Raw genomic sequence first — 17,166 nt, forward strand, 5'->3', positions numbered from 1 at the left:
TGCGTAACCACTATAATTCACACTGTACATTACTGTGCCCATGTGGGCTCAATCTGTGAGCCGTTGCGCGGCTCTGCCCACAGGGGGAGATGAGGAGCATTGTTGTTCGTTCTGGGTGAATGTGCTTTACACTCAATTTGGCTCTGTTTCGTCCCTTAGCTTTAGAGTCGCCAGGTATCGTTAAGATACCGCCACAAGTTTCAAGTTCAAGTTCAGACCAATAACTCCACACACCAGTTAGTAAGTTCAAACAAGACACGTTTATTATAATAGTTATCTACTTATTATGCTTATAAAACTACAAGACTAGGCTAATTCTACCATTAATAGGCCAAATACGTATCTGGATAGGGGAACTGCCGGATCAGGGATCAATGGTCTCTTGCTCTGCACTGGGTCCGCAGGTTTCCAGTAGTTATGGACTAAAGAGGGTCAGGGGTGTCTACTCTTGTAGCGTGCGTTGTATGACACTTACGTGATGGCGGCTGCTGCTGGCCAGGCCTCTCTTCTCCGTGGTCAAGTTCGAGAGCTGCTACAAAGGTGTTCTTGTTGGGAGGGCCGGCTGAGAGAGCTGGTCAAGGAGAAGCTGGCAGAGAGAGAGAGCTGGGGTCGGGGTCTCTGTCTTATACCTCTCCCAGGGTCTCGCGCCCACCTGGGCGGACCCTCTATACAATCGATTGATTTGAATTTCCCCAATAACGGGGCAGTCCCTCGATCACTGGGCGGTTCTTGGGGCTTATTGTTTTGGACTTCTCTTGGTGCCGAGAAGTCTGGCCTTCTATTCACTGTAGCGATTTGAGTTAGCTTGTTTCCATTGTACCTGGGAATCACCCGGTATCACCTCATTAGTATGCTAACTTGTTTTCTTTCACAGTGCTGTCTGGTTTCTGCAACAGTCAGAATACACAAGCACTTTTGCAAGCTGCTTGCTTTTGCAACATGTCCATTTTCCCTGCATTCTTTGTAATTTTCCATTTTGTGTTGGGCAGTGGCCACCCCAGGTGGCTACAGCATGTACAGGGCTCCGCCCTCGGCTCCACCCCCTTCAGGAAGTACAAGTGCTGCGGTCCTGCGAGTCCGCCTTCAGTTCAGCATAGTCGTAGGCAGGCTCAGTTGTAAGCCGATTAAAGCCACAGTTTACTCCAACTCGTGTCTCTCGTTGAATTGATGGTTGCATCAATTTAATCGGCTTAAAGAACTACTGTGGAATCAGCCTTCAAACCTGACCGACTGGAACTCGATCCACAGGCCGCAGAGGCAAAGGAAATTTTTTTGCATTGGCTTCAGTGCTTCAAGGCCTACCTGGCTGCGTCGACGACCTCCTCTGTTACAGATGAACAGAAAGTAAGTCTCCTCCACGCACGGGTGAGCCATCGTATTTCTACTCAACGAAGCTGACCCTTATACGGAGGCCCTCGCGATGCTCGACCACCTGTACGTGCGGCCCGTGAACGAAGTCTATGCGCGACACATCTTCACGACTCGTCGCCAGCGCCCTAGGGAGTCGCTAGATGACTATCTACGTGACCTCAAAGCCCTAGCACGCGACTGTAACTTCCAGGCCGTGACAGCCTCTCAGCACATGGAACTCGCCGTCCGAGACATGTACGTTGCGGGGTTCGATGAAATTATGTGCGGCAGCGTATTCTTGAGAAAGGGGCCCAGGACCTGGAGGACACGGCGAGATCGCTTTCCAAAGCCTAAATGCGTTCCTGGCCGATCACGCGACCCCATCATGGACCCCCGACCAAAGGCTGCCCCAGGCCTGCCCTCGCGGTCACCCGGAGGACTATCGTGCCTTTTTTTGCGGCCAGCCCCAACACCCCCGACAGCAATGCCCGGCCCGCAACGCGACTTGCAGCAGCTGCGGGCGAAAAGAGCACTTCGCTAGGGTCTGCCTGGCCAAATCCAAAAACTCGAACACTCGCTCCTCCGACACTCAGGCCCGCAGACCCCGTAATGTGGCAGCATGTCTGCCGACTCCGCCTCCGCACAACATGTGCGACTGACGGGGGCCGCCAACCTGGCCATCCTCCCCTACGCGGCTGGCTACGTGCGATCCATGGGGGTCGCCATTTTGGACTCCATCTTCCTCGCCGCCCGCCACGTGCGATCAACGGGGGCAGCCATCTTGGCCATCACCCGCGACCCAACTCGAACAGTCATGGCGAGGCCACTCCAGTACCGCCGACCATGCCACCGTCTACCCTCAACTCAGCGCCGTCACCTTGGACCAGTCGCGGCCCAAGCACCTCAAAAGCTCTATGATGGCCGTCCGGATCAACGGCCACGAGACACCGTGCCTCTTTGACTCCAGGAGCACCGAGTGTTTCGTTAACCCGGACCTGGTAAGGTGCTGTTCGCTCCCGGTATTCCCAACGCGGCAAACAATCTCTCTCGCCTCGAGGTCGCACTCAGTCCAAATACAAGGACGCACCTCAGCGACTCTAACAATACAAGGCGCCAATTACACGAATTTCAAATTTTATGTGCTCCCAGACCTCTGCGCCCCGCTCCTCCTAGGACTGGATTTCCAGTGCAACCTCAGGAGCCTCACACTCCGCTTCGGCGGGCCCCTGCCCCCACTCACTATATGCAGCCTAGCAACCCTGAAAGTCGACCCCCCCTCCCCGTCACTCTTCGCTAACTTCACCGCCAACTGCAAGCCAGTGGCCACTCGTAGCAGGAGGTATAGTCGGCAGGACAGGGTGTTCATCAGATCTGAAATCCGGCGCCTATTGCGTGAAGGAGTCATAGAGGCCAGTAACAGCCCCTGGAGAGCTCAAAAACCGGGGAAAAGCTCCGGATGGTGGTTGATTACAGCCAGACCATTAACTGATTCACACACCTTGATGCGTACCCCCTCCCTAGATTGCGGACATGGTAAACCAGATCGCACAGTACCGCGTGTTCTACGCGGTGGATCTGAAGTCCACATACCATCAGCTCCCAATCCGCCCGGAGGACTGCCACTACACGGCGTTCGAGGCAGACGGCCGCCTCTTCCATTTCCTCCGGGTTCCCTTTGGCGTCACAAACGGGGTTGCGGTGTTCCAAAGAGCAATGGACCGAATGGTGGACCAGTACGGGCTGCGGGCCACTTTCCCGTACTTGGATAATGTCACCATCTGCGGCCATGATCAGCAGGACCACAACGCCAATCTCCACCGATTTCTCCAGACGGCCCAAAAACTCAACCTCACCTACAATAAGGAGAAATGCATTTTCCGCACCACCAGGCTAGCCATCCTCGGCTACGCGTGGAAAATTGTTCCTAGGACCCGATCCTGACCGTATGTGCTCCCTCTTACAACTCCCTCTCCCTCACTGTCCCAAGGCCCTCAAGAGGTGCCTCGGCATCTTTTTGTATTATGTCCAGTGAGTCCCCCAGTATGCGGACAAAGCCCACCCACTATTTCAGGCCACCCTCTTCCCACTGTCAGCCGAGGCTCGCCAGGCCTTCGACTGTATTAAGGCGGACATCGCTAAGGCCGCCGCGAGTGCAATAGACGAGTCTGTCCCGTTCCAGGTGGAGAGCGACGCCTCAGATGTCGCTCTCGCTGCCACTCTGAACCCGGCAGGCAGGCCAGTAGCGTTCTTTTCCCGAACCCTCTCCTCTACCGAACTTCGACACTCCTCAGTCGAAAAAGAAGCCCAAGCCATTGTGGAAGCCGTGCGGCACTGGAGGCACTACCTCGCAGGTAGGAGGTTTACCCTCATCACAGACCAAAGATCGGTTGCCTTCATGTTTGACAATTCGCAGCGAGGCAGTTTCAAAAATGACAAGATCTTGAGGTGGATGATCGAACTCTCCACCGACAATTACAATATCGTATATCGTCCTGGGAAGCTCAATGAGCCCCCAGATGCCCTGTCCCGCGGCACATGCACCAGCACGCAAGACGACCATCTTCAGGTGATCCACAATGACCTCTGCCATCCGGGGCTCACCCGGCCCACCCATTACATCAAGGCCCGCAACCTGCCCTTCTCCACTGAGGAGGTTAAAGCAGTCACCAGGAATTGCTCGATCTGCACGGAGTGTAAACCGCACTTCTATAGACCAGACAAGACCCACCTGGTAAAGGCATCCCGGCCCTTTGAACGCCTGAGCATCGATTTCAAAGGGCCCCTCCCTTCAACTAATCGCAACATTTATTTCCTCAACGTTAGAGATGAATTCTCCCGTTTCCCGTTTGCCATCCCATGTCCCGATATGACCTCCCTTACAGTTATCAGAGCCCTGCACAGTGTCTTCACCCTGTTTGTTTCCCCAACTATGTCCACAGTAACAGGGCTTCGTCCTTCATGAGCGACGAGCTGGGTCAGTACCTGCTCAGTAAGGGCATCACCTCGAGCAGGACTACCAGTTATAACGCCGGGGGAACGGGCAGGTGGAGAGGGAGAACGCGACAGTCTGGAAGACCGTCCTACTGACCCTATGGTCCAGGAATCTTCCGACCTCCCACTGGCAGGAGGTCCTCCCCGGTGCGCTCCATGCTATTAGGTCCCTCCTTTGTACGGCCATGAATCACACTCCTCATGATCGCCTATTTGCCTGCCATGGGGGAACTACTACGGGGGTCTCGCTTCCGCCCTGGTTGAGGACACCGGGCTCTGTCTTCCTCCGAAAACACGTTCGGGCACATAAGACCGACCCCCTGGTGGAGAGGGTCCAACTCCTGAGCTCGAACCCCCACTACCCGTTTGTTGAACACTCCGATGGCCGACAGGACACCGTTTCCCTCCGGGACCTGGCACCCGCAGGCTCTACTACCACTACCGCCGATGTACCTCCCACACTACACCCCACCCACCCGACTTCCCATGCCCTGCGCCCCTGCGCCTATTTGCTTTCCGTGCTCCCTTCCACACAACATACCGGTTCGCAGGAACGAAGCTCAGGAAGAACCATCCCCGGAGTCCACCCCCGGACCCTCACCGAACATCCTTCTACAGCCATCCGAGACAGCTGCAACACCAGTGCTTCGTTGGTCGCAATGCACGATTCGGGCGCCGGACCGACTAAACCTGTAGACCCATCACCCCTGCCGGACTTGGTTTTTTAACAGGGTGTGAATGGGTAACCACTATAATTCACACTGTACATTATTGTGTCCCTGTGGGCTCCATCTGTGAGCCGTTGCGCAGCTCTGCCCACAGGGGGAGATGAGGAGCATGTACAGGATTCCGCCCTCGGCTCCACCCACTTCAGGAAGTATAAGTGCTGCGGTCCTGCGAGTCCGCCTTCAGTTCAGCATAGTCGCAGGCAGGCTCAGTTGTAAGCCGATTAAAGCCACAGTTTACTCCAGCTCGTGTCTCTGGTTGAATTGATGGTCACGTCATGGGGGGATATGGGGGACCTACAAACTCCCTTAAAGAACAGGGCACCCTTTCAAAATGGCAGCCAGATCTCTGAGTGCAGCTGTCCAGTGCCAGTAAAAATTCTTGTATTGGTTCCTTGTACTTTTATGAAGAACTCACCAGACATTCGATCTGTCCAAACCAAGATTCTTTTATTGCGTCTTGTGCGGTAGGATGGCAATATGATACAGAGCACGTTATCATGGAGTCTTGCTACTCCTCTGTAACTTACAACTTCTGCTGATCTGTTTCTATCATGTCTTATTACCCTCCATCTCATGTTCTGGAGATGGCCGGATGAGCCTCTCTTTTAATACTGGTTTCAGGTCACATTACCTTGGTCTCGAGACTGCATGGTGTGTCTGTACTGCCACATGCTGGTTGGAAGTCTTACACCATCCAACTATGATATGGCCCATAGGCATATCACCACAATTCTCATTGTGGGCTAAACCGATGATAAAATACCCAGAGTCCAAAAAAGTGAATAACTGTCATTGAATAGCGGTGGGGAACACCCGACAGAGCCAACGGGAAGTTGGGGGGTTCTCAGAAAAACCCGCACAAATGAACGTAGAAATTTTTTGGGAGAATCACGCTCTATATCTTATACAACATTGTTTTTGTTAAATACACTGAGTGGGATTCTCTGATCCTGAGGCTAAGTGTTAACGCCATCAGAAACACCAACGTATTTCTCAACGGCATCAACACGGCTTTAGGATCAGCAATTCTGGTCCCTCCAGGGGGCCAGCAGGGCGCTGGAGTGGTTCACGCCGCTTCTGCTGCTGATCTAGCCGTGGAATGGGCCCCGGGGGATGCGTGTATGCGCAGTGGGTCCGGCGCGAACCCGCGCATGCGCAGTCCCACCGGCACTACTTCCGCATACGCGCGGTGTCTCCCTTGTCCGGCTGCGACCCAACATGACACAGGAGTACAGGCGCCGGCGCGGAAGAAAGGAGGCCGGGGGACAGAGAGGCTGGCCTGCCGATCGGTGGGTCCCTATTGCAGGCCAGTCCACATTGGAGGCTGCTCGGCCCCTGCCCATCCGGGCCAGAGAATTGCAGGGGGGGGGGGGGGGGGGCGGCCTGTAGAACAGTGTGGCGCAATTTGCGTGGCCCCCCAGCGATTCTCTGACCCAGCGTGGGGTTGGAAAATCCCGCCCTGTGTCAGTCCCTGTAAACCAACAGGCCTACTGTGGTCAGACACACCACAGCAGATAGCACCCAATACACTTTCTGTGGATTTCTCATCAAAATCCCTTTAATAAACTTATCACATTATAAGCCAACTGGTCTCACTGGAACTCTGATTTCCACATGAATGTTTATAAACTCCACTCTCAAAAATACGCCTTTGAATCTTCTCCCAAACAATGGTCTCTCTCAGATGCCTTCACCAATGGTCCACTTTCAGGATTTTAATTTCCCCTTTCAGCATTCCTCTGTCATGGATCATAACATGCAGTCAAGCTTCCACGCAATCTCTCAGATACCCAGCCATGCCGATAGATCACCACTGCTTGACAGGCTGTATTGAGGTATTATCAACCATAGGATTACCTCAGATATCTGGCTTCTTGCTAGCCAGCTTCACCAGGTCTGTACCCTTCAGCTCTGTCTTCAGCTGGCAGCCATGACCTGACCCTTTATTTAAATAAAGTGACTAGTACCTTGTTCAGATTCCAGTTCTCTGTATCCCTTTAACTTTAGTCTTCCTGGGACTTGTCTTTTCATTCCTTAGTTTCTAGAACTACCTGTTCTTTATCTTCTGGGACTTGCTTTCTTTCTCTTACCCCCATTGTCCTGCCTCCCTTGCAGTTTGTGAAAGCTGCATCCTCTCAGGTACATGGTTCCAACCACTTCTGGGTCTAGCTTAAAAATGAACTACCTAAGGTTTCTAAACAGCAGCCTAGTCTTTAACACTGTTTACTTTCACGTTTGAAACACTTTAATCACAATGCAGGCACATTTTAAAATGAAACCAAAACCCACATACATGGGTTTAACATGTATCTAAATCAGGGGTGGGCAAACCACGGCCCGCGGGCCGCATGTAGCCCGACAAAGGTTTTTATGCGGCCCGCCAATGAGGTGCCCGGAATCATAACCGGCATTTTTGAAAAGCCACCGGGGAAAAGCCGCTGAAGTAAATGCGCGTATTCAATAAGCGCATTTACTTCAGCGGCTTTTCCCCGGCGGCTTTTCAAAAATGCCGGTTACGATTCCAGGCACCTCATTGGCGGGCCGCATAAAAACGCGTGTAGTGGGGTGGATGAGTGGGGCTGTCTCATTGGTCAGTTTAGTTGGGTGTGCGACCAATAGGAGTCCAGGTTACAAACAATAAGCCTTATTATTGTTTGTAACCTGGACTCCTATTGGTCGCACACCCAACTAAACCGACCAATAAGGCAGCCCCACTCATCCACCCCACTGCGCGCGTTTTTATCGTTGACTCGGCTAGGCTGTGCTTCTGTCAGTGTTAAGGATCAGCACAAGCAACTTGACACCTGATTTCAACAAACTGGTAAATGACTGCAGTCAGATGCATCATTCTCATTGACATTGTTCTGTTACTTACTGAGTTACTTTGTTTTTCAAATAAATGTGCTTTTTTTTCTTTAAAGACCTTTTATTTTGGCTATTTAAAATATTAATTATTTTACTTAATATACTATGCGGCCCTTTAAAATTGTGAATTTCTGAATGTGGCCCTTGCACGGAAAAGTTTGCCCACCCCTGATCTAAATAAAGTTTTAACCCTTTCTTACACAGAAGCACAAAATTAAATTCAAAAATATAGATTATTTAAAATAACCTCTGTTTGCTGACATCCTTTATCTATATTTCCTTCTACTTTCTTACAACAGTGCCTTCTCCTGATGTGACTGACAGGGGAGTTAGGCAATCACCTTCATTCCACCCAGAAATAGTGGTGTCACCACGTGCAGCCTTTTGGGGGGTTTGGTTTGCATGTGATGCAGAATGACACCAATAGCCTGGGTTCAATCCCATACCAGGTGTGGTAGTTCATAGACACTGGCCTTCTTGCGCTATCGCACATCTGTGGAATGGTGCACCTCTGGCCATATCAAATTAATTGTCTCCCTCTAATGGGGTATATGCAGCCTCTTTATTGCATTCCCAGTTAACAATCGTAAACAATCGTAAGCGAAACGAAGCCGGTGAATAGCGGGGGAGGGGGGAAACGAGAACTGTGCCGGGTGCCAAATAGTTTGCAATGGAACCGGCCCACTCCCTTCGGCAAAATTGGGATCTCGCCGCAGCATGGAGGGAAACCAAGTATCACCACTTAAGTCCTATGTCCATACAATTAACGAGAGCCATCCCATATACAATGGCCTCCTGTCATTCAGCGGCCTCCCCAGCAAGTGTTCACACTGGCACCGATTAGTACTCCTTTTGAAAAACGTGAACCCGGCGGAAGATCTTCTGTGGGGAGCTGAGGAGGTGGGTATCTATCTTTGCTAACAGGCAAAGAGGCCTCGGGCGCTGAGCAGGCCACCCCAGTGCTTCTTGGGGGGGACCCTCAGCTGATGATGGGGTACCCTCTGCATGGGTGGGCCGACATGTGTGGGGGGGAAAACGGGTGGCAACAGCGCGCAGCACCACCATGCCAACCCCTGGATTGTGTGTGCCCGTCCCGGGGCAATTCTGTCCCTGCCCGTTTGACCCACTGACCACCCGTAGAATCCCTACAGTACAGAAGGAGGCCATTTGGCCCATCATGTCTAAACCAACCCTTGGAAATAGCACCCTACTTAAGCCCACACCCCCACCCTATCCCCGTAACCCAGTAATCCCACCTAAACTTTTTGACACTAAAGGGCAATTTAGTGTGGCCAATCCACCTAACCTGCACATCTTTGGACTGTGGGAGGAAACCGGAGCACCCGGAGGACACCCACGCAGACATGGGGAGAACGTGCAAACTCCATACAGTCACCCGAGGCTGGAATTGAACTTGGGACCCTGGGGCTGTGAGGCAGCAGTGCTAACCACTGTCCCACCATAACCCCCGCCAACTGTCAAGGCCTCTGGCCAAGCGGCTGAAGGCTATTGCTAATAGGGTATTGGCAATGGTGGTTAAGTGAGCACTTCACACAATCCAAGTGGATTCTCGCAGGTGAGCGGGCCATGTAGCATGTGGGAGTCATTGCCTAGCAGCCCAATCAGACCTGATGTATGGACACTATGCTTGAACACTGCAAGAGGCAACACCACACACGCAGCAGCCAACATTTGAACACCCAGAAGATGTTACACAGCTCCGGGAACATGCCCACGGCCAGAGGGTGGGTGAGTGCTATGGGGAGGGGAGATGCCTGGAAAGATGGGCCAAGTGTTTGGAGATTGGGCCGCATTGCAGTCAGTGGGATGGATGGGTCAGTCAGTAAGGTAATAACAACTCATGTTTGACAGGTCCTCCAGGTGGAGCCCAGTGGTTCATCGCCTCTGCGGTGTCCTCTAGCCTCCGCCCGTTGGTGACCGCTCTGTCCTCGGCCAGCCCAGTCGCCTCCAGGGCATGCTCCTCAAAGGTGGTGAGGATTCTTACTTCTGGCATACCTCCGTCAGTCTAGACCCTCTCCCGGCAATTGTGGGAGAGCTTTTCCTGAGAAGACACAGAGAAAGCATTGCTAGCCATACGCGTGGTTCACGGTGGTGAGGGGTTGCTTGGGATAGAAGGGTTCATGGGGGTTGAAGGGAGGGTGGAGGGAGGGTTGGGGGTCGCATGGAGAATTGGGGGATGGATGCTTGCGTGGGGGCAGAAAGGTCATGGTGGGGGAAGGCTTTGGTGTCTGCTCACTCATGCTGCCCAATGTAGGTCGTTGACCTTTTTCCTGCACGGGAGGCCAGTCCTCCTAGTCACACTTCTGGTGCTCACACCCACCGCCACCTCGTTCCAGGTAGCACTATGGCTAACCCTCTGGGACCCTCGTCAGAATGGGACATCCCTTCTGGCCTCCACTACGTCTAACAGCCTCCCTAGGTCAGCATCCCTGAATCTTGGGGATGATCTCCTTGGCGACACTATTGCGAGTTGGTTGGGGTTGGCTGAGCAAGTGCTGCTTGACCTTGTTAGCGGAGGTGGGGGGGGGGGGGGGGCTAGCGAGCGCTGTGCCACCGAATCAGCTAGCGAGCCTTCATTTGCGGCGAAAAGCCCTTGGGGCCTTGTTAAGTGGACCAATTAACGTTGAATAGCGTTGCTGGCCTCACCATGCCGAGCACCAGGAAGCCCACGGCAGTTCCCACTTGCTACCACACTTAGAAATCTTTCCAGAGAATCACGCCCAATACACATTACTCAAACAGTTCATTTTTACATCCCTCTTCTGAAGACACAGGAGTTGCCACCTGAAAGTATAGGTTGTCAGGCTATTCAGCCATGAGATTTATTAAAGCTAATCCCAATCTCACTCAGTTCCCAGCTTTTAACAGCAGTCAGACATGGGAGGCCAAATAATTTTTCTGCCTTGTTTCCGACCCAAAGACAGTGAAGGTAACTGTTCTGCTCCAACCTTCACACTGCCTGAGAATATCCTACCCAGCATAGCATTGGGCACAAGGCTGCTTGGTCTGTGGGGATTACTGTGCATGTGTTATTAGGGCGGATCCATGCATTTAATTTCTATGTTTCTCAAGGGCTTTGGGGTGGAAGGGCTTTGGGAGAAATATTCCATTGAGTAATACACATGACAATTCAATTCAATTAGTTACAAAATAACAATTTAGGTTGCATGAAAATCTAGAATCTTACAAAAATTCCACACTGCAATGTTTATGGAAAGTTAAAAAATTGCTTTTCTTCTCAAACCTCACTTAGATATTCAAGAAACTGTTCAGAAAAGTACATCTAACGGCCTTTCACAGATTCCATCTTCTTTTGTAAGTAATTTGCGTTCTCTTCTGCTCCACATCATTTCTTCCAACTGCCTTTCCCTGTGCTCATTACTCCTGATGATGTTGTATCTAGCACTCTGAAATGTCACCACCACATTATATCTGAATCTGATAAGCTGTACCAGATGTTTTCCTTGAATGGTACCCTGATATTGAGCCAAATATTGATGGGGTTGGACTTGCTTTTAACTCCAGAAGGAATGATGGGAGGAGGAAGCGGTGGTTAGAAGGCGAAACGGAGGGCAGAGCTCATTTGCCAGTAGCTTTTTATCTTTATTTTTCTCATCTTACACTTTGGTTACTTAACTATTTTTAAAATGTGTATTTTAATCTCACAGTGCAGTTGTATCAGTTTATGTAATAAACAAAGCATGATGATTATTTGCAACATTTATAAAAATTACAGTATATCAAAATGGTTTTTGGAGAAATAAGATCAAAATCATAAGTATCCGCAGAACTCATTTTGGTCAGATCAGCCTTGCTATTTTCTCCGCTTTACAATTTGCTCTACTCTTAAAGATGTGTTTTTTCTGTTTTAATTGTTTATAGTGGTCCTTTCCCAAATATAAACATATGGGCGTGATTTAATGGCCATGTTGCGCTTAAATGAGAGTGCAATGAATTGGTTAGATCACGGAAAAGGCCAAGAATCACAGCTACATCGGGCAGCAATCTGTTTGCGATCTCACCGGCCCGCTCCCGTTGCCAAAATCAGGTCCCACCGTAGCGTGGTGACAAACCATTAATCATCACTTAAGGCAAATTTCCATTCATTTACTGGGAGCGATCCCTATCTAACAGCCTCCCGTGATCTAACTGGCTCCCCAGCAAGTGGTCACGCGGGTGCCGATTAGTACACCTTTTTAAAAGCATGGCCAATCCACCTAACCTGCATATCTTTGGACAGTGGGAGGAAAATGGAGCACCTGGAGGAAATCCACGCAGAGACGGGGAGAAAGTGCAAACTCCACACAGACAGTCATCTAAGGCCAGAATTGAACCCAGCCGCCTACTCTCTGTGCAGCTATCTCGCTCGCCTGGCAAATTTTTACCATGTTTTCCAGCACCCAATCTTCCTGCCCAATATCACCCAAAGCTTATCATCAGCTATACCAAAGATAATTTGGTCGCAGATTAACAAAGATTTCAGCTTGCTGAAGTTTCATGACTGGGCCTTCAGCCTTAAATCTGTGACAAAGCTGTCAAATGATTCACAGGTCTTTTGGTATGCATACAGATCATAAAGCACTCAAACGTTTCATTCTTCTTAAGGGAACAATGCTTATCAAAGTGCTTCATCACTTCATCAAATTTCTTGTGATCCTCCTCATTATCAAACACAAACGAGTTGTACAGTTCGTGCACTTGTGGACCTGCTACCGTTAGCAGCAACGCAATTCACCTTTCAGCAGGCTGGGCCTGTATGCCCAGGGCCGAAACTTAAAGTTTGAACTGCTGTTTGAACAGTCGCCAATTCTCACCTCGGTCACCTGGCATCTGAAGCTGGTGGGGGGCCCTCAATCCGTCCATCTCGAGCTTCAGCATTTTGTTATGCGTTAGGTTGCCTAAGGCTGCAGTTCACCAGCCTGTCTTCAAGCCGAATGCCTAATGTTATCACTGCCGTCACTATCTTTAAATCTTCAGCACTTGTGGTACCATGTTGTGTTGGTCTTTTGTACCTTTCGAAGTATTCCACCAAAGACTTTGACTTGTCCAAACCAGAATCTTTTATTGAATCTCGTGTGGTAAGATAGCAATCTGACACAGAGCAAGTTATCATGGAGTCTGCTTATTACTCCTCTGGAATCTGTACCTAGCACTGATCATTCACTTGCATGTTTTATTACCCTCTCATTCATCTTCTGAAGATGGCCGGATGTGTCTCCCTTATATCGGAGTCACTGGTCACATGACCTCGGTCAAGACAGCGCATGGTGTGTGTGCACCGCCACCTCTGGTTGGAGGTCACACACCATCCACCTAAGATATAGCCCATAGGCATTACACCACAGCCAGTACAGAGGCTGGTGACCGATGCAGAGACCCAATATAACAATACCCATGCGGCCACCCGCCCGGTCTGTCACTGAGCGGTGCATCGGACTGCTCAAAATGCAGTTCTGATGCCTTGACTACTCTGGAGGTGCATTTCAGTACACCCCCGCAGGGGGTCACTCACTTTGTGGTGGTCTGCTGTGCCCTCCACAACCTGGCAAAGCAGCGGGACACCGTGCTGGAGGTGGAGTTGGAGGAACATGTGGCCACTTCTGAGAAGGAGGAGGGCGAGGAGGTGCCAGACCAGGAGGGACTGAGGACGAGCCCGGGGGACACATGCAGGACTAGCCATAGGATGGGGCAGCACGGTAGCATGGTGGTTAGCATAAATGCTTCACAGCTCCAGGGTCCCAAGTTCGATTCCCGGCTGGGTCACTGTCTGTGCGGAGTCTGCACGTCCTCCCCGTGTGTGCGTGGGTTTCCTCCGGGTGCTCCGGTTTCCTCCCACAGTCCAAAGATGTGCGGGTTAGGTGGATTGGCCATGCTAAATTGCCCGTAGTGTCCTAAAAAAGAAAGTAAGGTTAAGGGGGTGGTTGTTCGGTTACGGGTATAGGGTGGATACGTGGGTTTGAGTAGGGTGATCATTGCTCGGCACAACATCGAGGGCCGAAGGGCCTGTTCTGTGCTGTACTGTTCTATGTTCTATGTTCTGTGGATGGCAGCAGCGGCAAGCCCTGACAGCCAGAGTGGCCGTCATTCTCGCCCACTCCTCATAGGACATTTGGGGGGGTGGGGGGTTGCTGATAACCTGCTGAGAGCCAAGTGTTGGTGCTCCGCAATCTTTGCCCTAGAATTTACAGTGCAAAAGGAGGCCATTCGGCCCATCGAGTCTGCACCTGCTCTTGGAAAGAGCACCCTACCCAAGCCCATACCTCCACCCTATCCCCATAACCCAGTAACCCCACCTAACACCAAGAGCAATTTGGACCCTGAGGGCAATTTAGCCTGGCCAATTCTCCTAATCTGCACATCTTTGGACTGTGGGAGGAAACCGGAGCACCCGGAGGAAACCCACGCGCACACGGGGAGAATGTGCAGACTCCACACAGACAGCGACCCAAGCCAGGATTCGAACCTGGGACCCTGGAGCTGTGAAGCATTTGTGCTAACCACTATGCTACCGTGCTGCCCTAACCTGACTCTTGCCTGTCTACTGCGTTCTTGCTCACACCCATCACCTGCACAAGGTAAATGGTGTGCTAGGGTAGGTGGTGGTGGGGTGGGGGGGGGGGGCGGGGGCGCAAAGACCTCCATGTCCCTCGATCCGCATTGCAGAAGTGTCAGAGGCATCATATTTCTCGAGTGCAACGTTTTTTAATGCTATACATGTGTCCCCATCTGCCCCAATCCCTCGACGATGCCACCCCACTCTTCTCCCCCTCGCCCCTCCTCGCCATCGCACTCTTGCATCCCCCTCCTCCCCCCACCATCCCCCCACCCCGTGTCCTCTCAGTGATCCGTCCGTGCTCATGTTCCTGGTGCTATCTCCAAGGCGTGCTGCTGTCAGGGGGGTAGATCCTGGGGGAGCTGGCGGCCATGTTATCACTCCATATTGTAGCTCCAGGTTGGCACCCAGCACCCACGTGGTGCAATAGGGCTTTCGGGCTCACCTCGGGACGGAGGGGCAGCTGGATCGACAGCACAGTGTCGATGCTCCTCAATGACTGGGACATGCTCTGCAGCGCCCCGGCAAAGCCCACCTGAGACCATGATACCTCCCGCAGTGACCAAGGCATGTTCTCGAGAGCCTTGGCAATGCTCACCTGAGACTGGGACATGCTCCGCAGCGTCTCATCAAGGTCCATCTGGTACTCGGTCACGTCCCCCAGTGACTGGGACAATCCGGCAAGGCACTCAGCCATGGCCGTCACTGACTGAGCCACAGTTCGGACACCTCCGCTCATGCTGCTGACGTCGTGCACCAGGATCTCCACTACGGTTGCCATCCTAGCAATGTTGGCCTTGGTGCCATCCATTGCTGATGACATCTCCTCCGCCAGTAGCCTCTGGGACTCCTCCAATCAGCTATGGATCTGCGGCAGTATCGCTGATATCGCCCTCTGAATGTCCCGGCCGCTCCCTAACATCTCCATCCACCCCAGAATAGCATGTTCTACATCTGGCTGGGACTCAGCTGGGTCCTGAGATCTAGCAGACCTCAACTGCTGTATCCCTTGTGTGTTCCTGCCTCCACATGATGTGTATCAGCAACTATGTGGTGCTCACCAGATTGTGCCCTGGAAGCCTGTCCACTACTGTCACCCACTGAGGTATGTGTCTCTGCACTGGTGGAGGCTGGGGATGACAGCTGTGCCGCAAATATGGTGGTCTCCTCAGAGCTCCCCTCCAAGGTGTTCACGTGGGAGGTAGGGGGGTATCATTCCAGATGGGCGGGTACTGTTGGATGAGGATTCTGTAGGAAAATGGTCATGTGGTCAGTGGGAGGGATGGATCAGTCTGTGTGGCATCAACAACTCAGGTCCCCTGGGTCGAAGATGGTGTAACCTCATCTGTGCACCGCATCCCAACTTCCACTTTGGTGACAGATCTGTCCCCGGCAACCCCCCCCCCCCCCCCCCCCCCCCCACCCTCCAGGGCCCGTTCCTTGTAGGGGGTGAGGACTCTGATGTCCAGCACTCCACCTCCCCTTCTGTTATGGACCAACATCTCCTGGAGGGGCACAGAGGGGGTATTATGAACTGCTTGCGCTGTTCATAGTGGGGATGGGGTGGTTTCTGTGTGGGGGGGGGGGGAGATGGGATGTATGGGGGGAATGGGGAGTAGTGGGTGAGGATGGGGAGCAATGGGGGTGGGGAGTAGTGGGGTAGAGAGTTTGGAGGTGGGATAGGGAATATGGGGGGAGCATTGGGGGAATGGGTCAGGAGTATGGGGGGATGGGGAAAATGGGGAGTATGTAGGGGATGGATGTTTGTGGGGGTGGCGAATATGGTGGTGGAGAGTATGGGGGGGTGGATGGAGAGTATGTGGGAGGGGTGAGCAGGGGCAGCACTGCTGGACATGGCTTGGCTGGGGCATGGAGCAGTGCTGGGCAGGGCAGTGCGGTGCCAGGCACATGCTGGTGGAGGGGGATCGGGAAGCTGATGTCAACCCACCCGTGCGGCCCGGTGGTGGTTGTTGACCTTATAGCATTGGGTTCCAGTCCTCCTGCTGACACTCCCTGAGCTGATGGCTGCTGCCAGTTCCTTCTAGGTGGCACTGGCTGCCCTGTGTCCAATGAGACCTGCCGACACTCTTGGGGGAACACGACATCCCGTCTAACCTCTACTACATCCAACCACCTGGCCAGGCTGGCATTTCCGAATCGTGGGGCTGGTCTCCTAGCTGGTACGGCTCTGAACTGTTTGGGGTTGGCTGTGCAGGAGCGGTTCAAGTGCTGCTGTCCATTGTTAGTGGGGCCTGGCGAGTGCAGTCCCGGCGAATCAGCTGCAGGACAGCCATTTGCGGCGTGAAGTCCGTGGGACCTTGTTAAATGATCAAATTAACGTTTTATAGCGGTGATGGCTTCGCTGGGCCGAGCATTGGGAAGCTTGTGGCAGTTCCCACTTGCTACCCCATTTAGAAATATTTCCATTAAATCGCACCCATAGTAACAGAAGTAGTAATTTTGCCACTCAAGCCTTTTTCGCTATTCAGCGTGATCATGATTAATCTGAACCCTAACACCAAATACCCGCCTTTGTCCCATATCCTCAATACCTTTGACTAACAAAAACTTTAACTTTCAGTTTTAAAATTAACAAGTGATCGAGCACCAATTTCCATTTGCATAAGGCAGTTCCAAATTCCTACCAGCCTTTGTGCA

General features: G+C 52.1%; 1 protein-coding gene across 2 annotated transcripts in view; it reads left to right on the forward strand.

Moving 5' to 3' along the window:
- Positions 1-17,166, forward strand: part of cep126 (centrosomal protein 126) — a 216,556-nt gene that overhangs the window by 197,780 nt on the left and 1,610 nt on the right. For both annotated transcript variants that reach the window (XM_038818758.1, XM_038818759.1), the window contains one exon: positions 11,209-11,270. In XM_038818758.1, the coding sequence (XP_038674686.1) occupies positions 11,209-11,270 (62 nt within the window). The remainder of the gene's footprint in view (positions 1-11,208; positions 11,271-17,166) is intronic.

The sequence above is a fragment of the Scyliorhinus canicula genome, chromosome 14 (assembly GCF_902713615.1).
Source record: "Scyliorhinus canicula chromosome 14, sScyCan1.1, whole genome shotgun sequence".
NCBI classification, from domain to species: Eukaryota; Metazoa; Chordata; class Chondrichthyes; order Carcharhiniformes; family Scyliorhinidae; genus Scyliorhinus; species Scyliorhinus canicula.